This window comes from Chiloscyllium plagiosum, unplaced genomic scaffold (assembly GCF_037043375.1).
Source record: "Chiloscyllium plagiosum isolate Xiang-an unplaced genomic scaffold, Cpla_swu_hap1 HiC_scaffold_42, whole genome shotgun sequence".
Classification (NCBI taxonomy): Eukaryota; Metazoa; Chordata; class Chondrichthyes; order Orectolobiformes; family Hemiscylliidae; genus Chiloscyllium; species Chiloscyllium plagiosum.
In genome coordinates, this window is record NW_028270180.1 from 3528739 (window position 1) to 3550702 (window position 21964).

General features: G+C 41.6%; 1 protein-coding gene across 4 annotated transcripts in view; it reads right to left on the reverse strand.

The window, feature by feature from the left end:
* Positions 1-1234: 1234 nt before the first annotated feature.
* Positions 1235-21964, reverse strand: part of LOC122542431 (unconventional myosin-IXa) — a 370841-nt gene continuing 350111 nt past the window's right edge. For 3 of the 4 annotated variants that reach the window (XM_087982055.1, XM_087982053.1, XM_087982056.1), the window contains 5 exons: positions 16999-17052; positions 13495-13512; positions 11071-11273; positions 7307-7449; positions 1235-3204 (listed from right to left, as the gene is read on the reverse strand). In XM_087982055.1, the coding sequence (XP_087838181.1) occupies positions 2717-3204; positions 7307-7449; positions 11071-11273; positions 13495-13512; positions 16999-17052 (906 nt within the window). In that variant the 3' untranslated portion in view covers positions 1235-2716. The remainder of the gene's footprint in view (positions 3205-7306; positions 7450-11070; positions 11274-13494; positions 13513-16998; positions 17053-21964) is intronic. The other variant, XM_087982054.1, reaches the window with a different exon arrangement.

Consider the following 21964-nt stretch of genomic DNA (forward strand, 5'->3'; position numbering starts at 1 on the left):
TGAAGCTAGAGGTCCATGGATCCCTGATCTATATTCTGACATTTTTGCAAGAAAGTGCATGAATGTTGGATATTAGGCAGGGGAGCATCAAGTGCAGCTGTCTTACAACCATTTTCTTTGTTTACAAATGAAAAGTGGTCCCTTGGGTAGCATACTAGTGGCATCCAGTGCCTGTGCACCCATATCTCAGTGTGCACTGCCACCTACAGGACAGAAATTGGAGGAGAAAAACTAGAAATCAGAAGAATCTGTGACCGATCATATCAAGTATTAGCAGTGCCAATTGTCACATATCTGAGCAATTCCTTGAAATTCCACGAATCTAGGAACTCCACACAACTGAGAAAAGATACATGATGGGATTAAGAAATAACTTACTGAAGGAGCATTGACAATGCTCCAACCCAAATAATCCAGTAGTTTATAAATAAATATAGACATATTAAACAGATCATGGTAGTTCCAGATTAGTTTTCTCTTGGGATGCTGGGGTGTGGAGTGGTGGAGGCACAGAAAAATCACAGCTAACAAGAACTGCAGAATGATCTAGCTCAATTTGGTAAGCTAAAGTTTCCAGTAGCTGGCAGAAGTGCTTCTGCTCATCAAAATGGGAATGTATTCCCCATCTCCAACTGTTATTGCTCTCCTGCTGCAGTTATCCTGTATGAACACTGGTCCCCTACAGATCTCTCTGCAGGTTAGTCAGTATCAATGAATATTTCTATTACAGTACTCTTGAAAAAAAAAACAATTTCCCGTGGCCAAATCACTCCTTAGTAGAGAGAAATTAATAAAGGAGGGGGACTTCAAAGTGCTCCTACCTCACAAAGCCCGTCAGCTGACTAAGCAAGATCAACAAAAAGAAACTCCAACTTCCTAGCTGCAGTAAAGCAATTAGATGACAGCAGAGAGAAAGCCTGAAGCATGCAAAGTTGAAAATGTAACTACTAACTGTTTCTGATTGAATCAGGTGGTTTTGGCTGGTAGTAGAATGAGTTAGCTGGGCTAGCATTTCCATCAGAAGTAGATTTGGGATAAGGAAAAATTAAAACGTACACAAACATATGCACACAGAAAGCACATGAAGTCAAGCATCGTTGACCTGTCTCCATGTTCATAGCATGAAGGCTTTTTTTTTAAAAATGTGACAATGCATTCACTATTACTTGACACCCAGGTTTTGCCAATAGCACTTTCAGGTTCCTCTTCGGTGCACAAGAAGAAAGTCAAACAGTGAGTTTTACAGCTCTTGTTATTTAATAAGCTGTGAGGGTATTTGTTCATAAACTTGTTTGTACAATCATACAGATACACTTAAGAAATAGTACACACAAATTGCATTTTATACATAAGTTGGCCACTCCAATGGCTAACGTCAAAATACAGAGTTGAAACTGTACAGAAACCTCAATTTGGGCTGTGTTTGCTGAACAGTTTATATCAGTACTTATTATAGAGTATGACACAGGATAATATATCCTTTACAAATAGATTCCTTGAAATATACAGTCATGTGCATACTATAGATTACGAGAAGTCCAGCATGCCCGTTCCAGTGATTGTTACATTCAGTTTTGTTCCTAACCTACTCCACATATATCCCCTTTGGACAGGAAGCTACAATCTTACATCATGGAAGTAACATTTTTAGAGAAGAAAAATCAAATAAAATATAAACCTTAAAAACAAAACATTTAACAGTGAGCTTTAGAAACCAGACTAAAAATTCTTCAAGTCATCTTTGCTTTTAATACTGACAATTCAATAAAAGATTTTCTTCTGGGCTAAATTTATAAGGACCAAGCATGGGTTTGGCTTAGCTATACTATCATGCATCACAGTTGACAAGGTGTAATGTAACTGTACTTTTGCTCATGCCCGTTGCTGCATGGACAGATGTTGGTTTTGCAAGCTGTTTAGTTGGGTTGGTCCCCTTTTGCCAGACTTTCTAAATTTACACACCCAGGTAGGAGCAGCATTAACTTAATTGGTAAAGTGGTTCCTGAAACCCTGTAAAATGTCAGACATAGTATGCATGGTTAATGCATTTTTGTACAAAGACATTTTGGCTTAGATTTCCCAGTGGCCACTGGCTGTTCCTAAAATATTTAAAAATCCTTGGTCTGACAGCAGTGCCTCTAAGGTAGTGAGAAGTGCTGTTGAGTCTGATTGTAAGCATCTAGCCTTTCTGCGATTTCTCAAATAAGCTCACTTGATCTTTATCTACAAGCATCAATGGAGTGTGGCAATGGGATAAAACTTAAGATCCACTTATTTCCTCAAGTCTTTTGGAACGAGTAGACTCAGCAGTCCCTTCTTTTCTGGAAGATTGATTTCTTGAAAGCAAGTGCTTCTTCAAATATGGCCTCACTCTCATAACCCTTTGGAGTGCAGATGCTCTTCTTTACTCTTGAGAACAGCGACCAACAACTGTTGAAATACAACTCAGATATTTCTTGGCATACCAGCAGGTCGTGCAGAGATTTTTCAATTGTTAAATGGTTAAGGCCACAGTACAAACCTTCCGATAGGTTTTTTAAAAATCAATAGAAATCACTTCCCTTTGTTATTCCTTGAGGCAGTGATGCCATCTATGTGAACTGGACGTATTGCATGTGGTGTACTTAGATAGCAGCAACCAAGAGGAACATGATGTGTAGGGACGGAAGGAAGACCACTACCCAATTAGTTCAGAAACCTTGGAAAATCATTGGCCTCACACCATGAACTCATTGTTCCCAAATACCACCACCTGCTGGTGAGCACTGAAGTCAGGTTCAGCACTACGCTTTTTCCCTATGCTCAAGGTCCCATCAGATGGATCTTTGGGTTTCTGGGCTGAGCGCTTCAGCATCTTTAGTTTTTGTTTGCCCTTTTCTGGATTAAAGGTGCCTCTACTTGTAAACTGTGGCCTCTCTTCTTGAACTTTCAACTGGCTGTATGCCCCATCTCCATCTGCTCTTTGCTCAGGGCTGTTGGCAATATTGTGGGTGTGGTATAAAGTGTGTGGGGATGGTGATTTTGAACGAAAACGGAATCGTCTTCCTCCTTGAGGTAAACAAGATGACGACGACGACATGGTAGGTGATGAATGAACTGCTAAATCAACCGATTCCAAAGAATCTGCTTTCTTCCTTAGCGGCCTCCTCAGCCTGTTCACTGCTTCAGGTCGGTGTGGGGTGATGGAGCTCACTAATTTTTTTTCTGTTCACAAAATAAAACAAAAATGAGATGGCAGATCTCATTACAAATACTATTTTGATTATTTGTTAGGCTCATTGTTATCAGTAAACTGTAATACAAAGTTAGTATTATAGTTGCTAAAGAATTAGTGTTATACATACTAGCAGAATGAAATTTGAATTTTACAGTAGAGAGAACAACTTTGGCTTCAGTTTCATCCCAGCAGAAATATCAAGCTTTCAGTCAGGGCAGCAGTTTCACCAGTGCATTAAGGCAGATTAATTTGTGAAGTCTCCAAGCTGACTGTTCATACTAAAGTTTTCAAGTTAGCAGAACTGAAAAGAAACTTAAGCTATCTGAGCTGGAAAGATTTTTAAAAACCATTTCAGCAGGGTTGGAGCTAAGGGGCAGTGGTTAGTTAAAATGGCCAAGACTAGAAGTCACAGCCCTAAACTCCCTCCAATGGTTTTAAGAGAGTTTGGTTGAGGTGGGTAACCAACTTGTTTCCTAGAATCACTTCACTAATATAAATATTTTATTGAAACTGTATACATTAAGCTTTACGTGAGTTTTCTATTGAAAATTTGTTGGTCAGGAAACAGGAGATGCAAAAGGAAGCAGAATGGCTAAGTCCAGAAGCTGTGATGCCTTTCTTTCATTGGCCCTCAAGCTAACTGGCTTCCCATTCTTTATTACTGGCCAAGCACAAAGCCATCATGATTAAACTGCCCCTCCATACTACTGAATCTATCAATTAATCTATCCACAATCACTGCTTTACCCTTCCTCTGGTCCTGACTGAACTCAGCCCCACTCTGACATTGACCAAACCTATCCTGCTATCTCTGTGGTCTATAATCTATCTACAAAATGTCACCAGCACTCTCCAGCCTCAATCTATCCAGTTTACTCTCCATCCATGTTCATCTCAATATGTGGCTTACTGTAATCAAGAAATATCCAAAGTTTAAATACAATTTAAGTGAAATGTTACAAGACCATAAGACATAGGAGCAGAAGTTAGGCCATTCAGCCCATAGAGTCTGCTCTGCCATTCGATCGTGGCTGATATGATTTTCATCCCCATTCTCCTGCTTTTCCCCCATGACCCTTGACCCTCAAGAACCTATCTCAGTCCTAAATATACTCCATGATCGGGCCTCCACAGCCTTCTATGGCACTTAATTCCCCACTCTCTGGCTGAAGAAATTTCTCCTTATTTCCATTCTAAAAGGTCTCCCATTTACTCTAAGACTGTGTCCTTGAGTCCGAGTCTCTCCTACCAATGGAATCATCTTCCCAACATCCACTCTGCCCAGGCCATTCAGTATTCTGTATGTTTAATTAGATCCCCCGCGCTCCCCCCGCCCCCAGCCAAACCTTCTAAACTCCATCGAGTATAAACCCAGAGTCTTGAAATGTTCCTCATTTGTTAAGCTTTTCAAACCTGGGACCATTCTCGTGAACCTTTTCTGAACACACTCCAGGGCCAGTACATCCTTCATGAGATTATGGGGTCCAAAACTGTGCACAATACTCTAAATGTGGTCTGACCAGAGATTAGAGAGCCTCAGAAATACACCTCTGCTTTTATATTCAAGTCCTCGCAAAATAAATGCCAACATTGCATTTGCCTTCCTCACTACTGATTCAACCTGCAGGTTTACTTTGACAGAATCCTGGATTAGCACTCCCAAGTCTCTTTGCACTTCAGACTTCTGAATTTTCTCCCCATTGAGAACATAGTCCATGCTTCTATTCTTCTGACCAAAGAACATGACCTCACGCTTTACCATGTTGTACTCCATCTGCAACTTCTGTGCCCACTCTCCTAACCCGTCCAAATCCTTCTGCAGCCTTCCTGCCTCCTCAATGCTATCTGTCCCTCTACCTATCTTGATTTCATCTGCAAACTTGGCTAGAATGCCCTCAATTTCTTCATCCAGATCGTTAATCTATAAACTGAAAAATTGTCATCCCAACACTGAGTCTTGCGGAACACCACCGGTCACCGGCTGCCATCCTGAAAAAGACCCTTTTATCCTCATTCTCTGCTTTCTGCCAGACAGCCAAGCTTCTATCCATGCTAGCAACTTGCCTCTAACCCCATGGGCCCTTGACCTTACTCGGTAGCCTCCTATGTGGCACCTTATCAAAGGCCCTCTTGAAGTCCAGGCAGACCACATCCATTGGCTCTCCTCGGTCTAACCTGCTCGTTACTTCCTCAAAGAATTCTAGCAGATTTGTCAGACATTCTCCCCCCTTACTGAAACCAAGCTGACTTTGCCCTATTTTGCCATACACCTCCAAGTATTCAGAAATCTCATCCTTCACAATGGATTTCAGGATCTTACCCACAACTGAGGTTAGGCTACTCAGTCTGTAATTTTCCATCTTTACCTTACTCCCATTTGAAGCAGGGGTGTCACATTACCAATTTTCCAGTCCTCTGGGACTGTCCCTGATTTTAGCAATTCCTGAAAGATCACCACTAATGCTTCCATTATCTCCTTAGCTATCTCCCTTTAAACTCTGGGATGTAGTCCATCTGGTCCAGGTGATTTATCCACCTACAGGCCATTCAGGTTTTCTAGCACCTTCTCCTTGCTGATGGCCACCATACTCAGCTCTGCCCCTTCACTCTCCTGAATGTTTGGTATATTACTCATGTCTTCCACCATGAAGACTGATGTGAAGTAATTATTCAGTTACACAACCATTTTCTTGTTCCCTATTACTATCTCTCCAGTGTCATTTTCTAGCAGTCCAATGTCTATCTTTGCCTCTCTTTTGCCCTTTTGTACATCTAAAGAAAGTCTTACAGTCTTTTTATATTACTGGCGAGCTTACCTTCATATTTAATCTTCTCCCTCCTTTTTTTTTGTTGCCCTCGATTGGTCTTTGTAAGCTTTCCAATCCTCTGGTTTCCCATTGGCCACATTATATGCTTTCTCTTTTGCTTTTATGCTATCCCTGACTTCCCTGGTCAGCTGTGGTTGCCTCATCCTCCCAGTACCATGCTGCTTTTTCCTCGGGATGAATCGCTGCTATCTCTGTAGTTACTCCCAGAAACCCCTGCCATTGCTGTTCCTGTTAGGCTCCTCTCCCAGTCAATTCTACCCAGCTCCTCTGTAGTTGCCTTTATCAGCTGTAATACCATTACCTCTGATTCCACCTTCTCCCGCTAAAATGACAGAGTAAATTCAATGATGTTATGGTCACTGCCTCCTAAGGGTTCCTTCATCTTAAGCTTCCTTATTAAGTCTGCCTCATTACACAACACTAAATTCAGTATTGCCTGTTCCCCAAAGGGTTACACCACACGCTGCTCCAAAAATTTGTTTCATAGACATTCCACAAATTATTTTTCTTGCAATCCACTACCAAATGATTTTCCTAGTCCACCTGCATATTAAAATCCCCCAAAGTCACTGTAATCTTGCCTTTCCTACACATCTTTTCTATCTCCTGATGCATCTTGTGCCCCCTCTTCTGACTACTATTTGGAGGCTTGTACACAACTCCAACTATGGTTTTTTCACGTTTGTGCTTCCTCAATTCTATCCACACAGATTCTACAGCATCTGATCCTACTTCATTTCTTACTATTAATTTAATTTCATTTCTTACTAATAAGGCACCCCCTATGCCCACCTGCCTATCTTTCAGATAGGATATATATCCTTTAACATTCAGCTCCCAGTCCTGATCTCCTTGCAGCCACGTCTCCATGATGCCCTGCCAATTTCAATCTGCGGCACAAGCTTATTTACCTTACTCCTTAGACAGCATGCATTCAGATATAACAGCTTCAGTCCTGTATTAACCATCCCTCGTCTCATTACCATTCATTTGATTAGTAACCCTTTCCATACACTCGGTCCTATTCGAGTCTATCATGGAAATTTCTAATAACCTCTCCTGAGTTCTGCACTTTCATCTCCTCTTCTAATTCAGGTTTTCTAATTACCTCCATAACTGAGCTCGGCCCAGCCCGACCACCCCCAATTTTGTTTAAAGCCCTTTCACCTTCCTGGTGCAATAAAATATTAAAGGGGTTTCTTTAAAGCATGAAAGGTTAACAGGCTGGAAGATTTAAAAAGGTACAAATGGCATCGGTTACCAGAACATTCTGATACTGCTCCCTCAGAATCCATGCTTAAATTTTCAAAGCTGTCTGCTGTTCCAATTGATGCTTCTGATTCAAGAGTTTCATCATCAGAGGCTCGTGGCTCCAGAGCAAGCATTTCAAAAGTCAGCTCCTCCCTAAATAAAAATGATGATTTTTAAAAAATATACAGCAGTACCCAAATATTGGAAGACATGTACTGAAACATAAATGCATTAAAAATGACAATACTAGGCAACCCTTTATGCCAAGAAATTAGAAGTACCCTTCCTTTCAACTTGCAGAATCAATGGTCAAGTGATCCTCACTGGATCAGTATGTGCTTCCTTGTGAACAATGTGGCCACTCTTAATGTGTAACAGCAGTCAGAAAGCTGGTCTCCATATGAGTGTGCAATGATAGCTTGGACTCGACACACACACTATGCACCAATATATGTCACGAAGGCAGTGGGAGTAAGCTACACTCATCTGCCTAATTTTATAACAAGGAAATTTTACATTCAAAAGTACTTAGTTACCCAAGCCAAGGAGGAAGTTAACAGGCTGAAATGTTTCTCCTGACCTTAAAAAGTAAGGTTGGCTTACTGCATATGGCTATTCATGACAAGCACTTCAGGAATCAGCACCATCTGATTAATATAAAGAAGCTTCTGTGGCTTAAAGTAGAGAGGCTGACTGTCTATTTCTGAGGTAAAAACAATGACTGCAGATGCTGGAAACCAGATTCTGGATCAGTGGTGCTGGAAGAGCACAGCAGTTCAGGCAGCATCCGAGGACAGGCAAAATCGACATTTCGGGCAAAAGCCCTTCATCAGGAATAAAGGCAGAGAGCCTGAAGCGTGGAGAGATAAGCTAGAGGAGGGTGGGGGTGGGGATAGAGTAGCATAGAGTACAATAGGTCAGTGGGGAAGGAGATGAAGGTGATAGGTCAGGGAGGAGAGGGTGGAGTGGATAGGTGGAAAAGGAGCTGGGCAGGTCGGACAAGTCCGGACAAGTCAGGGGATCGTGTTGCTGGAGGTTAGAAACTAGGATGAGGTGGGGGAAGGGGAAATGAGGAAGCTGTTGAAATCCACATTGATGCCCTGGGGTTGAAGTGTTCCGAGGCGGAAGATGAGGCGTTCTTCCTCCAGGCGTCTGGTGGTGAGGGAGCGGCGGTGAAGGAGGCCCAGGACCTCCATATCCTCGGCAGAGTGGGAGGGGGAGTTGAAATGTTGAGCCACGGGGCGATTTGGTTGATTGGTGCAGGTGTCTTGGAGATGTTCCCTAAAGCGCTCTGCTAGGAGGCGCCCAGTCTCCCCAATGTAGAGGAGACCACATCGGGAGCAACGGATACAATAAATGATATTAGTGGATGTGCAGGTAAAACCTTGATGGATGTGGAAGGCTCCTTTAGGGCCTTGGATGGAGGTGAGGGAGGTGGTGTGGGCACAGGTTTTACAGTTCCTGCGGTGGCAGGGGAAAGTGCCAGGATGGGAGGGTGGGTCGTAGGGGGGCGTGGACCTGACGAGGTAGTCACGGAGGGAACGGTCTTTGCGGAAGGCGGAGAGGGGTGGGGAGGGAAATATATCCCTGGTGGTGGGGTCTGTTTGGAGGTGGCGGAAATGTCAGCGGATGATTTGGTTTATGCGAAGGTTGGTAGGGTGGAAGGTGAGCACCAGGGGTGTTCTGTCCTTGTTGCGGTTGGAGGGGTTGGGTCTGAGGGCGGAGGTGCGGGATGTGGACGAGATGCGTTGGAGGGCATCTTTAACCACGTGGGAAGGGAAATTGCGGTCTCTAAAGAAGGAGGCCATCTGGTGTGTTCTATGGTGGAACTGCTCCTCCTGGGAGCAGATACGGCGGAGGCGGAGGAATTGGGAATACGGGATGGCATTTTTGCAAGAGGCAGGGTGGGAAGAGGTGTAATCCAGGTAGCTGTGGGAGTCGGTGGGTTTGTAGAAAATGTCAGTGTCAAGTCGGTCGTCACTGATGGAGATGGAGAGGTCCAGGAAGGGGAGGGAGGTGTCAGAGATGGTCCAGGTAAATTTAAGGTCAGGGTGGAATGTGTTGGTGAAGTTGATGAATTGCTCAACCTCCTCGCGGGATCACGAGGTGGCGCCAATGCAGTCATCAATGTAGTGGAGGAAGAGGTGGGGAGTGGTGCCGGTGTAATTACGGAAGATCAACTGCTCTACGTAGCCAACAAAGAGACAGGCATAGCTGGGGCCCATACGTGTGCCCATGGCTACCCCTTTGGTCTGGAGGAAGTGGGAGGATTCAAACGAGAAATTGTTAAGGGTGGGGACCAGTTCGGCCAAACTAATGAGAGTGTCGGTGGAGGGGTACTGTTGGGAACGTCTGGAGAGGAAAAAACGGAGGGCTTGGAGGCCTTGGTCATGGCGGATGGAGGTGTAGAGGGATTGGATATCCATGGTGAAGATGAGGTGTTGGGGGCCGGGGAAACGGAAGTCTTGGAGGAGGTGGAGGGCGTGGGTGGTGTCTCGAACGTATGTGGGGTGTTCCTGGACTAGGGGGGATAGGACAGTGTCGAGGTAGGTAGAGATGAGTTCAGTGGGGCAGGAGCATGCTGAGACAATGGGTCGGCCAGGGTGGTCAGGCTTGTGGATCTTGGGAAGGAGGTAGAACCGGGCAGTGCAGGGTTCCCGGACTATGAGGTTGGAAGCTGTGGGTGGGAGATCTCCTGAGGTGACGAGGTTCTGTATGGTCTGGGAGATGATGGTTTGGTGATGAGGGGTGGGGTCATGGTCAAGGGGGCGGTAGGAAGAGGTGTCCTCGAGTTGGCGTTTGGCTTCAGCGATGTAGAGGTCAGTGCGCCAGACTACCACTGCGCCCCCTTTGTCCACTGGCTTGATGGTGAGGTCAGGATTGGAGCAGACGGATTGGAGGGCTGCGTGTTGTGAGGGTGAGAGGTTGGAGTGGGGGAGGGGGGTCGACAGGTTGAGGCAGTTAATGTCCCGGCGGCAGTTGGAAATGAAGAGGTCGAGGGCAGGTAATAGGCCAGCACGGGGTGTCCAGGTGGATGCAGTGTGTTGGAGGTGGGCGAAGGGGTCCTCGGAAGATGGGCGGGAGTTCTCTTCCAGCACCACTGATCCATGTCTATTTCTGAGGATCATGACCTTGATATAAAAGGTGTCTCCTTGGTACAGGATCAAAACCTCTTGTTACCTGTAATTCCAACTGAAAGGAATAGAAACTGGAAAGAAGGGAACATTTATGCAGCCTCGATAACAATGGCCAAACATTCCTGGTGGGAGAAAATCTCTAGCACCGACACAGAGATCGAGCTCGAGTATAAAAGTAGTGAGGAGAAAGTGAGGTCTGCAGATGCTGGAGATCAGAGCTGAAAATGTGTTGCTGGAAAAGCGCAGCAGGTCAGGCAGCATCCAGGGAACAGGAGAATCGACGTTTCGGGCATAAGCCCTTCTTCAGGATTCCTGAAGAAGGGCTTATGCCCGAAACGTCGATTCTCCTGTTCCCTGGGTGCTGCCTGACCTGCTGCGCTTTTCCAGCAACACATTTTCAGCTATAAAAGTAGTGACACTACTATCCTATAACATCAAGATCACATTAAAACACTGTTCCCAAAATTCAACAATACAAATTGAAAACACAAAGCACTGAAGCTGAAATCACCAAACCAGCATCATTTCCTGGCTTCCATTTCTGCAACCATGAATACTGCAGCTAAGTTTGACGATAGAATCAGATGTTGTCAGCTCCTCTAGCGCCAGTTGTACATTGCAAACTTGTGTCTCTTACTTTTCTTTTTGCAGAGTCTCTATCTGCTCAGTTAGCGCCCTCTCCTCTTGCTGCATGGCTGCCTGCTGTTGCTCAGTCAAATCCATGTCAGGTGACTCATCAGCACTTGCCGTTTCTTCAGGAACATCTGCAACTGATGGCAGTCGCATTCCAATTGGAGAGCCAGGGCTACTGTAATTTGAGCGGCGAAGACGACCTTTACCCTATAAAATCACAAAAGAACAAGGAATACGGTGAGGCAACACATCAGCACTGAAAGCAATACATGATAGACACTAGTCTGTACACACCAGTAATTGGCGTATCAAATCAAATGGTACGTTCTTTTGTTTGCTTGTAAAAGGCTGAAAACAGACCATACTTAAACAGCCCATGCTTGCCAAGCCCAAAACAAAAGTTTCCTGTTAGATGTAATTGAGCAACACTTGCCGAGTTCTCAAACAGCTACACTAACAGCCAATTTAAGGTAATTTGCCGAGCTTCTAACTGGCTCACTTATGTTTAGCAGAATTGACACACACAGATATGCAAGGGCCTGTTATCTACAACAAAAGGAATATGCTCAAGCTTTGCACCTTTTTGGAATTATAAGAGCTCTTGGAAAGACTGAAGTTTCCCTTTGCTTTCTCCATGGCACTGCATTAGCCAGAGAGCCAACCCAATAACCAATCAGCATCCTTTTTCTTCCAATAGTATAAATTGCTGTGATCATTTGAAGTTTAGCATTGTTATATCTGTCCTATTTAGTGCAAGCCAAACCACTTTGCCAACATGTCTCTTCTATTCATTCTTAAACATCTAGCCTTACAGATTTGTTTCTTAATTTTTTCTGTATTTTAATTAAGCTCTGGTTTTAGATTAGATTTAAATTGAACTTGTTAGCCATCCCCCAGTCACCAAAAGTTAAATCCAAAATTTGGATCGCAGTATCATCAAGCTCTACACAAGACCATCCTGCAGTGAAACATTCATTCACATTTTGTTCAATGCAGAAAAGCATTTCTTGTCTCTCTGTGCTGAAAGATATCAAAGCAAAAGCAGCTTGATCTGTGTTGCATTCAAGTCTTTGCAGGATGGGATGGGATGGGAGCAGAAGCGAAGTGCTGAGGATGGAGCATAAGATGCACTGCAACTCTTCATAGCACTATAAATTTTATAGGACCTTTGTATTCATAATATTTTAGCTATTTTATTTCTTTCCTTCAAAGCTATTGCCCTTTTATGGATGATAAATATTTTTGTTTCCAACTCAAAAAAACCAGGAAAGTTGCTTACAGTTGATTTCAGCTAAACACAGAAAAAACACTGCACATCAAATTATAAGAGACAGAATCAAGCATTTTAAGCTGGGAAGTGGCTGTAAATCACTCCTGTGACAATCAAGCACCAGAAGTGGAAGGTTCTTTAGCCTCAGGATGGTGTTCAAATGAGAGAATGTGATTTTCCAGCATAATCTGAAGCTTCTGAAAGCAGTTTCTTCTCAATTCCCATCTAGATAACTAACAATTCAAGTACTGGCTACAATGACACATAGGAGAACACCACATCACACAGATTTACACACACACAAACTACAAATATTTAGAAATACAATCTAAACACAATACAACCAATTTACTAGCCTGCTTCCACTCCAGCAAATGGCCTTTTTTAAAATCAGCGTCTTAACCTGAAACATAGGCTCAAAAGGTAATTAACACAGGGCAAGACTAACTTACTTAATAGAAGCCCTCCCACCCCAAAATTCTAATATTATTAGAATAATTGTTTTATTTTAAAGCACAGAAGAAATGAAGCCATGTGACCATCATACAGCCATCAGTATCAATCCGATTTACAGGTTCTTTCAATGAATGATTCCCCTCCTTATAACTGACAGGTACAGCTTATTAGTATAATGGCCTTTCACCTTGGTGATAATGGTTCAAAATCTAGACTGATGAGACAAACTCCTCCTCCGTCTTTGAGGATCCAGATGAAATGAGTTCACGTCATTCCAATTTCTTTTTAGTAAGTGTCCACATTGATAAAAGAAAGACTGAATCCAATATTAAATTGAAAGACAACATTGTGAAATCTAAATTCAATGCTCCTCACATACCATTTGAACATGGGATATTCCAGAGTAAGTCATACCAGAACAAAGTAGAGAAATATACACCTTATTAAATTGTGACGGTTTACAGTTACCAGGTTAACCCTAACTGCAAGAAATAAAAGCTGACACCCGATGTTCAAGATTAAACTAAAAAAAATGAATAGTAAATGATTTTAGAATGCTTTTCTATATTTGGGATCATGTGGAAAGCAGGTTTTGTTGCGCTGAGCATGTGCTGGAGTGGTTACAGTGCTGATGTAATCTTTTATAAATGCCATCACCAGGAAAGGTCAATCACTACAAGCACATATCAGACAAACCATTACCTTTTTATTACCATTCGGCTGCATGGACGGCAAAAAGAAAACATGAAAAGTTCAGCAAATCTCTGACTAAACTCATTTCCTCAGAGAGGGTAATGGAAAGGGAAAGAGAAAGAGCGTGAAAGAGAATGTGATCGTGAAATGGTACAGATGTGGAGTTTAAAGATAACTCACTGGCAATCAATCAATTTACTTCCAATGAACTCTTATTTACTGATGTGCAGTGGTAGTTGCTGATGTTACTATTGACTATTATTGACATACTGACCTGCATGCCATCAAGCCAAGTAACTAACTCTTACTGCCCATTAATGGGTCTTTTGGTAGTGGTTTAATTAAAATAAAAACAAAAACTTCTATTGTCTGTCAGAGATACAGCACTCCAATAGTACATCACAACATGCTGAGACAGATACAGAACTTCACTTTTAAACTACTGCACAAGCGCACGGTGTTCCATTTTACCCAATCAAAAAGTAAACAAGACCAAGCTCATGTCAAGCAAAATGAACTATATAATGTGAACATACAGAATTAATTGCTAGAAGCAGAAATTCATATTGCAACTTGACAAACATGTTAACAAGGTGCACGAGACACCACACTCCTTTAAAATCAATATGCTTCTTTTTAGATGGGAACTTGACAGTCTAACTTTAATGGGCTGATGAACAGTGATCCTGACTAAAAGTTAATAATCTGGTTGAAAAGTGGGCAGACTGGTGGTCACCCCACAATAATGTAACAATGACTGAGAAATAAAAACAAAGTGCAGAAGAAACTGGGCACGTCTGGCAATTTTTGTGGACAGAGAAACAAAGTTAATATTTTATGTCCAGTGACTCTCCAAAAGACTTCTAGTGTTAATTTACTACAAAGCAACACTAGACATAATCAGAACTTTGGAGTGGTGCTAGAAAAGCACAGCAGGTCAGGCAGCATCTGGGGAGCAGGAAAATCGACGTTTTGGGCAAAAGCCTGATGACTTTCATGCTCCTCGGATGCTGCTTGACCTGCTGTGCTTTTCCAGCACTACTCCAATCTAGACTCTGGTTTCCAGCATCTGCAGTCCTTGTTTTTACCTATAATCAGAACTTTGAAAGGCCTAAAGCCTCTGATCAGCAATGTTCAAATTTAAAGCTAGTCAGATTTTCAGAGTTGAATCACAGAAGAAGGCCTTTGTTCCAACACTGGGTAAACACTTCTGCTAAGTTAAACCCAACACAGAGAAGCTCACCTTGCGCATAATCTGTTAAATTTCGAGAGGCAAAGAACTATCCCAGAGCTCACTATTTAAAGTAAAAATTAACAATTTTGTTCTTTACTTCCAGAGAACATTAAAACAACAGCTTTTACAACTCCTTTCTCTTGAACCTAACTTTTACCTCTCACTTGACAATACTGGTCCGATATAAAACCCCGAATAAGCTTTACAAAAAAAATCACGTTTCAAAACCAGTCAGCTTTGTTGATTCTCCTTTGTAGATTTTCCTCTAAGTGGGTTTCGATGTTCTACTGCACGACCGTCTTATAGACAGGTACCTTTCAGAGAGTTCTTCAGCTAGCAGTGTATATTCATTGGTGTCCTTAGCAGTTCTCCTCCTAAATGTTCAAAATGTCTGGTTTTATACCCTCAAAACGTCAGATCATTTCATTGGATTTGCTGTTGTCAAAATAATAAATTCAAATTTGATTGATTTTGGTATCTTGGGGCATAATTTAAACTGACTGGCCAAATTTGAATTTGTTTTTGTATCATGGCAATTCATCTGCCCTATTGGTTTCAGAGTCAAATGTTACACTTTAACTTCTTTCAGTACGCTCTGTGCCTCTAAGTCCGTGCCAACCTCCAGTCTCTCAAAGATACAGTACACGTCTACACCTTCATAACACCTTTTATTTAAGGTAGAGTTCACTTTAATTCAATTACGTATTTTATCACTTGATTATATCATGTACTGAGAATGTTAGTGCTTTAAATTCCTACAAAGTAAAGCAGAAACATAGAATTCACAGATCCACAACCATTCCATGTAATACCTTTCCATGCATGGACATTTTCTGCAAACTCAAAAATACAGTGTCATCTAAAAATATTTTTAAAAAGCGCATTTGTTTCAAATGCACTAACTTCTAGGTGGTTCTGTGCCATACTATGTCTGGTGTTGCCTGCATTTGTTGCACATAGCCAGTGACAATGGATCTTTTAGTTATTGCTGGCCAGTACGTAACTTGTATGTCAGGAGTCAGTAGCATCAGCAATCTTGTTGTAAGGTTCAGAGCTGATACAAGAGTAAATTTGTGCACTATCCAGCAGAAGTTACAGGATCAGGTTCAGAACCCCCATTTGAGCTTCCAGCTCTCTATCACAGGACCAACTATACAAGTAAACTACAACACCCTCAGCTGATTGGAGTCCAAATCTGGTTTTTTCTTGGTCTGCATGGCTGAGCTATACCAAATTGACTCACAGGAATACAAGCCAGAATGTGAGTAAGCCCATTTTACTTTTACCGAGCTATTAAAATAAGGAATAAGTTTACATATTCTAATGCTTTGTGTCAATGGTGGCCAAATAACTTACTTAGACAATGAATGTGCAGTGTGTGAATATAGAATCTATTTTGGAATGCTCAAACTAGCTTTACTTATCACAAATTAGTATGCAGATAAATACTTAGTAACAACTGTAAATACTTAGTTATTTGACAGACATGATGAGTAAAACAAACAGGCTGGTGTACCTATATAGTAAATTAAGCCACAACCAAACAAACACCAGCTGTACTTACACCAATAACAGAGGCCGAGAAGATTGCTAACTGACGAAAAGAAGGTATGAATTGGTGTATGCTTTCAACCATTAATTTACCAATTCTTGGAACAAAGAAACTAAATAATGAGCACAACTAATTCCCATCAAAACTTTTATTCAACTATTCAAACAAAGTATGAGAAAGGGTTTGGTGACTATCATACAAATTACGAATGCTTATGAAAAGTACTGGACAGCCTCCCTCTAGTCTATTGAAGTTGGACATTTTTGATGTTCACACTATGAATATTAATATTTTTAAATGAATTTCTTATAGAAAATCATGCTGCTAACATTGAGTAGTCTCTGATATTACAGTGCTTTCTTGCTCTAATATGACTTCGCATATGGAAAGTTATCGTTTAGAACTCAACAGAAAATGGAGAATGCTGCAGTAGGAATACACTGAAATTATCTAAGATGCACACAAAACATTCCAGAGTCTAGACACCTTTTCTAGCCCATTCACACTGTAACGGAACCAAACTACAATGGTCAAATATTCTCAAAATGCGGTTCTTGAAACAATCAACAGGAGCAGAAATGCAGTCAACCACAACTGTAGAATAACTTAAGTTAACATAACCGCTCTTTGGTTTCAAATCAATTCACAACTAGATCATTCCCTATAGCAGCATGTAATGAATGGCATCATGGACAGGCGTCAGTGATATGGTGGGAGAAATACCTACCGGAATCGAACTGCGATTCATGCTCATGAATCTAACCGCTATTATAACCGGTTTCTATAGTAGAAAAGAACACGAAAAGTAGAGGATCAGGTTAGTTTTATCATGCATTCAACAGGAGCATGCAGACTGCAGGAAAAGGAATGTGTTTTGGTTGGGTTAATTATAGCATAATCATTTAATATTAGTTGTTTGCATTCTAGAAGTTGCATACAGCAGGTTAATACTCTTTCCATCAAATGGTTAGAATCTGAAATGTGCTGCTTGAGTGAGAGATGGAGGCAGATTCAATCACGGCTTTTGAAAGGTAACTGGGTAATCATCTGAAAAAAATGTTGCAGGGCTCAGGAACAAAGATCAGGAAAAAGTGGAACTACCCAAGTTGTTCATGCAGAGAACGTCAATGATGTGACAGACCAAATGGCCACCTTCTATTTTGTACCCATTCTAGGACTCTTATCTCCATTTTTTTCTCCTGCCTCTTAAATATTACATTTGCTGAAGTACACATCTACAGTCATTGTGCTTCCTTTGGGAATTTCATCAAAATAATCAACCTTTAAGTGTGATTACAAATCATGATTGTCGATGGGTTACTTAACTGTGGCAGAAGTCTCTTTTGAATCTAATTCTGGCTAAGCTGATATTTGCATGTATAATTATCAACTGATGTTACTATGCAGCAATTTTTAACCTAGCAAATGCAGAAATGCTAAAGCCATCGGTAGCTCCAAGTCTCACCTCAACTGAGATTCACCATTCCATAACCATAACAGCAGAGCTTATATGTCTTATATCATCAAGGAAGATGATCTCTTCACTATTATTAAAGTTCTACCTTATATGTATTGGTACTTTAATTGAAGCAGTTCTGCTGTCAAACAATGGTAATGTTTTTCAAATTATCATTCATTTCTCCAAATGTTCAGTGCACTGTATGTTATGAATGAGGAACTCACAGCAGATAGACAACAGGTGACATGCAAGCCAGTGTGCAAGGACAGAAGTATAACGGGTGATTTTTCACAACTAAAATGTATCAAAAGTGTTAGCATCCTCGACAATTGATTGCACTTTCAAGTGGAAGAGTTGCACAATACTTATATGTCATGGATTTGATCAGGAATTGAGGAGTTGGCTCAATAAAAACTACTGATCTTCCTGTGTACCTGGACAAATATCTTCTATTAAGTCCAGAACTGAGTCACAGCAAATAATTTAAAAAAGACTGTGCCCAGGTGGAACTTTATGTACAGATTCCCATCTTACATTTACACATTCAACTATACTGCTTTACTCATGCACTCACATATTACATAGATTCATAGTAGATTCATAGTTGGGTAAAGGGGAGTACAATGAGATCTAGGTGTTCTTGTACATCAGTCAATGAAAGCAAGCATGCAGGTACAGCAGGCAGTGAAGAAAGCTAATAGCATGCTGGCCTTCATAACAAGAGGAATTGAGTATAGAAGCAAAGAGGTCCTTCTGCAGCTGTACAGGGCCCGAGTGAGACCGCACCTGGAATATTGTGCGCAGTTTTGGTCTCCAAATTTGAGGAAAGACATTCTGGCTATTGAGGGAGTGCAGCGTAGGTTCACGAGGTCAATTCCCAGAATGGCGGGACTATCTTACGCTGAAAGATTGGAGCAACTGGGCTTGTATACGCTTGAGTTTAGAAGGCTGAGAGGGGATCTGATTGAGACGTATAAGATTATTAAAGGATTGGACACTCTGGAGGCAGGAAGCATGTTTCCGTTGATGGGTGAGTCCCGAACCAGAGGACACAGTTAAAAACAAGGGGTAGGCCACTTAGAACAGAGTTAAGGAGAAACGTCTTCACCCAGAGAGTGGTAGGTGTATGGAATGCTCTGCCCCAGAAGGCTGTGGAGGCCAAGTCTCTGGATACTTTCAAGAAAGAGTTGGATAGAGCTCTTAAGGATTGTGGAATCAAGGGTTATGGGGATAAGGCTGGAACAGGATACTGATTGAGGATGATCAGCCATGATCATAATGAATGGTGGTGCTGGCTCGAGGGGCAGAATGGCCTACTCCTGCACCTATTGTCTATTGTCTATAACCAGTTTCAATGTCATAAGCGACCAAAAAAGCCATTTTATTCACTAGCTTAAACATACAATATGGGAATATGCTCTTTTAAATCGATTTTCAATTAGTAAATTATTAAAGCAGTGAAAACGAACTTGCTTGTCACTGAAATTCAATGGGAAATTATTAATACTGAACTAACTGGATATAATAGGGAAATAAAAGACAACCTGACCAGAACCACGAGCAAGTAGGAAAAGGAATGGTGAATATTCTTTGTGATTAAGGATCTTTTGGGGATAGGAAGTTACAAAGCAATTAACATCAAGTCTTTTTAAGCAGACATCACTGAAATGTTATTTTCAGCTGACTTCTACAGTGCATGTAAAGACTACTCAACCAAGTTTAATTTCTGTATTGAATCAATTAGCACAATTGGGTAACAAAAGACTGCCTTTCAAAATCACGCATTTAAGGGTACAAACTGGCAAAAGCTTCCAGTTTAAAAAGTCTCGGGTGCAATAGAGTAAATATTGTGTTGCTTCCTGATGTCAAACAAACAAGTAAGCATCAGGGGAAAACGCGTTTTCAACCTCAAGACTGTGCCACACGACACTTCCATGATAGATGTGTAAACTTTACTGTGAAATGAATTTAAAGAAAAGAATGTGCACAAGTTTCCACAGTAATACCCGGTGTCACAATGCAGACAGTTGACATAGGAATCTGGTTGTACAGACCATTTCTATAAGGACAGCTATTGAAAACACTGTTCAATATGGTAAGACTGCATCCTTGACTTAAACTTATAGGTGTTCAGATCTGACACATTTGCAATGTACTAACACCAGCACAATGCTTAAAGCAATTCAGAGAACTGTGCTTTAACAATATCAGAAATGAGTTAGAACATCATTGTGTATGCGGTACTGCTTTTGGCAATGCATGTGATATCCAAGTAATCATAAGAGAAGGTCCTTTGAGAAACTGGCCAGGCTGGACATGTGACTGAACCTTACTTCACATTCTGGAACTTCAACTCAATTATCAAACAAAATACAACAGCAAGTCAAGTTGATGATGAGGAGAGAGATAAACAAACAAAGAAAATTCCAAGTATCAATCACATCCATCTGAACCGACGGGAAGATGAGAAAGATGCATTTTTAGGTCAAAATCGAGCTACATTGGAAGAATGAGGGAAACTAAAACTCACACCTCTCAACTTATTTAATCTCCAACTTTAATAAATGCCTTTAATAAAAGTAGTGATAAACGGCTCCATTTCGGAATGGCAGGCAGTGACCAGTGGGGTACCGCAGGGATCAGTACTGGGACCGCAGCTTTTTACAATATATGTTAATGATATAGAAGATGGTATTAGTAATAACATTAGCAAATTTGCTGATGATACTAAGCTGGGTGGCAGGGTGAAATGTGATGAGGATGTTAGGAGATTACAGGGTGACCTGGACAAGTTAGGTGAGTGGTCAGATGCACGGCAGATTCAGTTTAATGTGGATAATGTATGGTTATCCACTTTGGTGGCAAGAACAGGAAGGCAGATTACTACCTAAATGGAATCAATTTAGGTAAAGGGGAGTACAGAGAGATCTGGGTGTTCTTGTACACCAGTCAATGAAGGTAAGCATGCAGGTACAGCAGGTAGTGAAGAAGGCTAATAGCATGCTGGCCTTCATAACAAGGGGGATTGAGTACAGAAGCAAAGAGGTTCTTCTGCAGCTGTACAGGGCCCTGGTGAGACCACACCTGGAGTACTGTGTGCAGTTCTGGTCTCCAAATTTGAGGAAAGACATTCTGGCTATTGAGGAGTGCAGCGTAGGTTCACAAGGTCAATTCCTGGAATGGCGGGATTACCTTACGCTGAAAGGCTGGAGCGACTGGTCTTGTATACCCTTGAGTTTAGAAGACTGAGAGGGGATCCGATTGAGACATATAAGATTATTAAAGGATTGGACACTCTGGAGGCAGGAAACATGTTTCCGCTGATGGGTGAGTGCCGAACCAGAGGACACAGCTTAAAAATACGGGGTAGACCATTTAGGACAGAGATGAGGAGAAACTTCTTCACCCAGAGAGTGGTGGCTGTGTGGAGTGCTCTGTCCCAGAGGGCAGTGGAGGCCCAGTCTCTGGATTTATTTGAGAAAGAGTTGGATAGAGCTCTCAAGGATTGTGGAATCAAGGGTTATGGAGATAAGGCAGGAACAGGATACTGATTAAGGATGATCAGCCATGATCATATTGAATGGTGGTGCAGGCTCGAGGGGCAGAATGGCCTACTCCTGCACCTATTGTCTATTGCCTGAGCATGTTTAGCCTCTATCTTTTGGCCTCAAATAAGTTCGAACCTTGTTTCTATATTGAGTAGAAAGACGTGCTTAATGCTACAATCTTAATAGTCAGCCCAGATAATGTGTAGTCAGCACGCCAAACTAAAGTTATGGGTTGATAATGGGCAAACACAGCAAGAAAAGAGCTTTCTGTACATACCTAGTACATGATATATAGTCAGCAAAATTTGGACATTTTGAGAACACAGACAAGAGTGCCTAAATATTTGTAATGGTTTTACAGAGTCGAAGAGATTCAACGTTGGCCACTTGGACTTAGACACTATGTGCTATCAAACTGAAGTGATGCAAGATTGCTTACGTAAGGAAAACATACTACTCATTTAAATCAGGGTGAGAAAACAGCACTCATTCCTACCCTGTGGCCCTTCCTAAGGATGATATGAAAAACACATTAGATTAAACCAGTCACTCAAATCTTTGTTGACTTTAAACAAAGTGGCCAATTCACACAAACTCACAGAACAGCACATATGTGGTGAATCTTCAATTTAATGGAACAAAGATTGTAACATTCAGAAAGATGGACAAAATAAGAACAAAGTCTA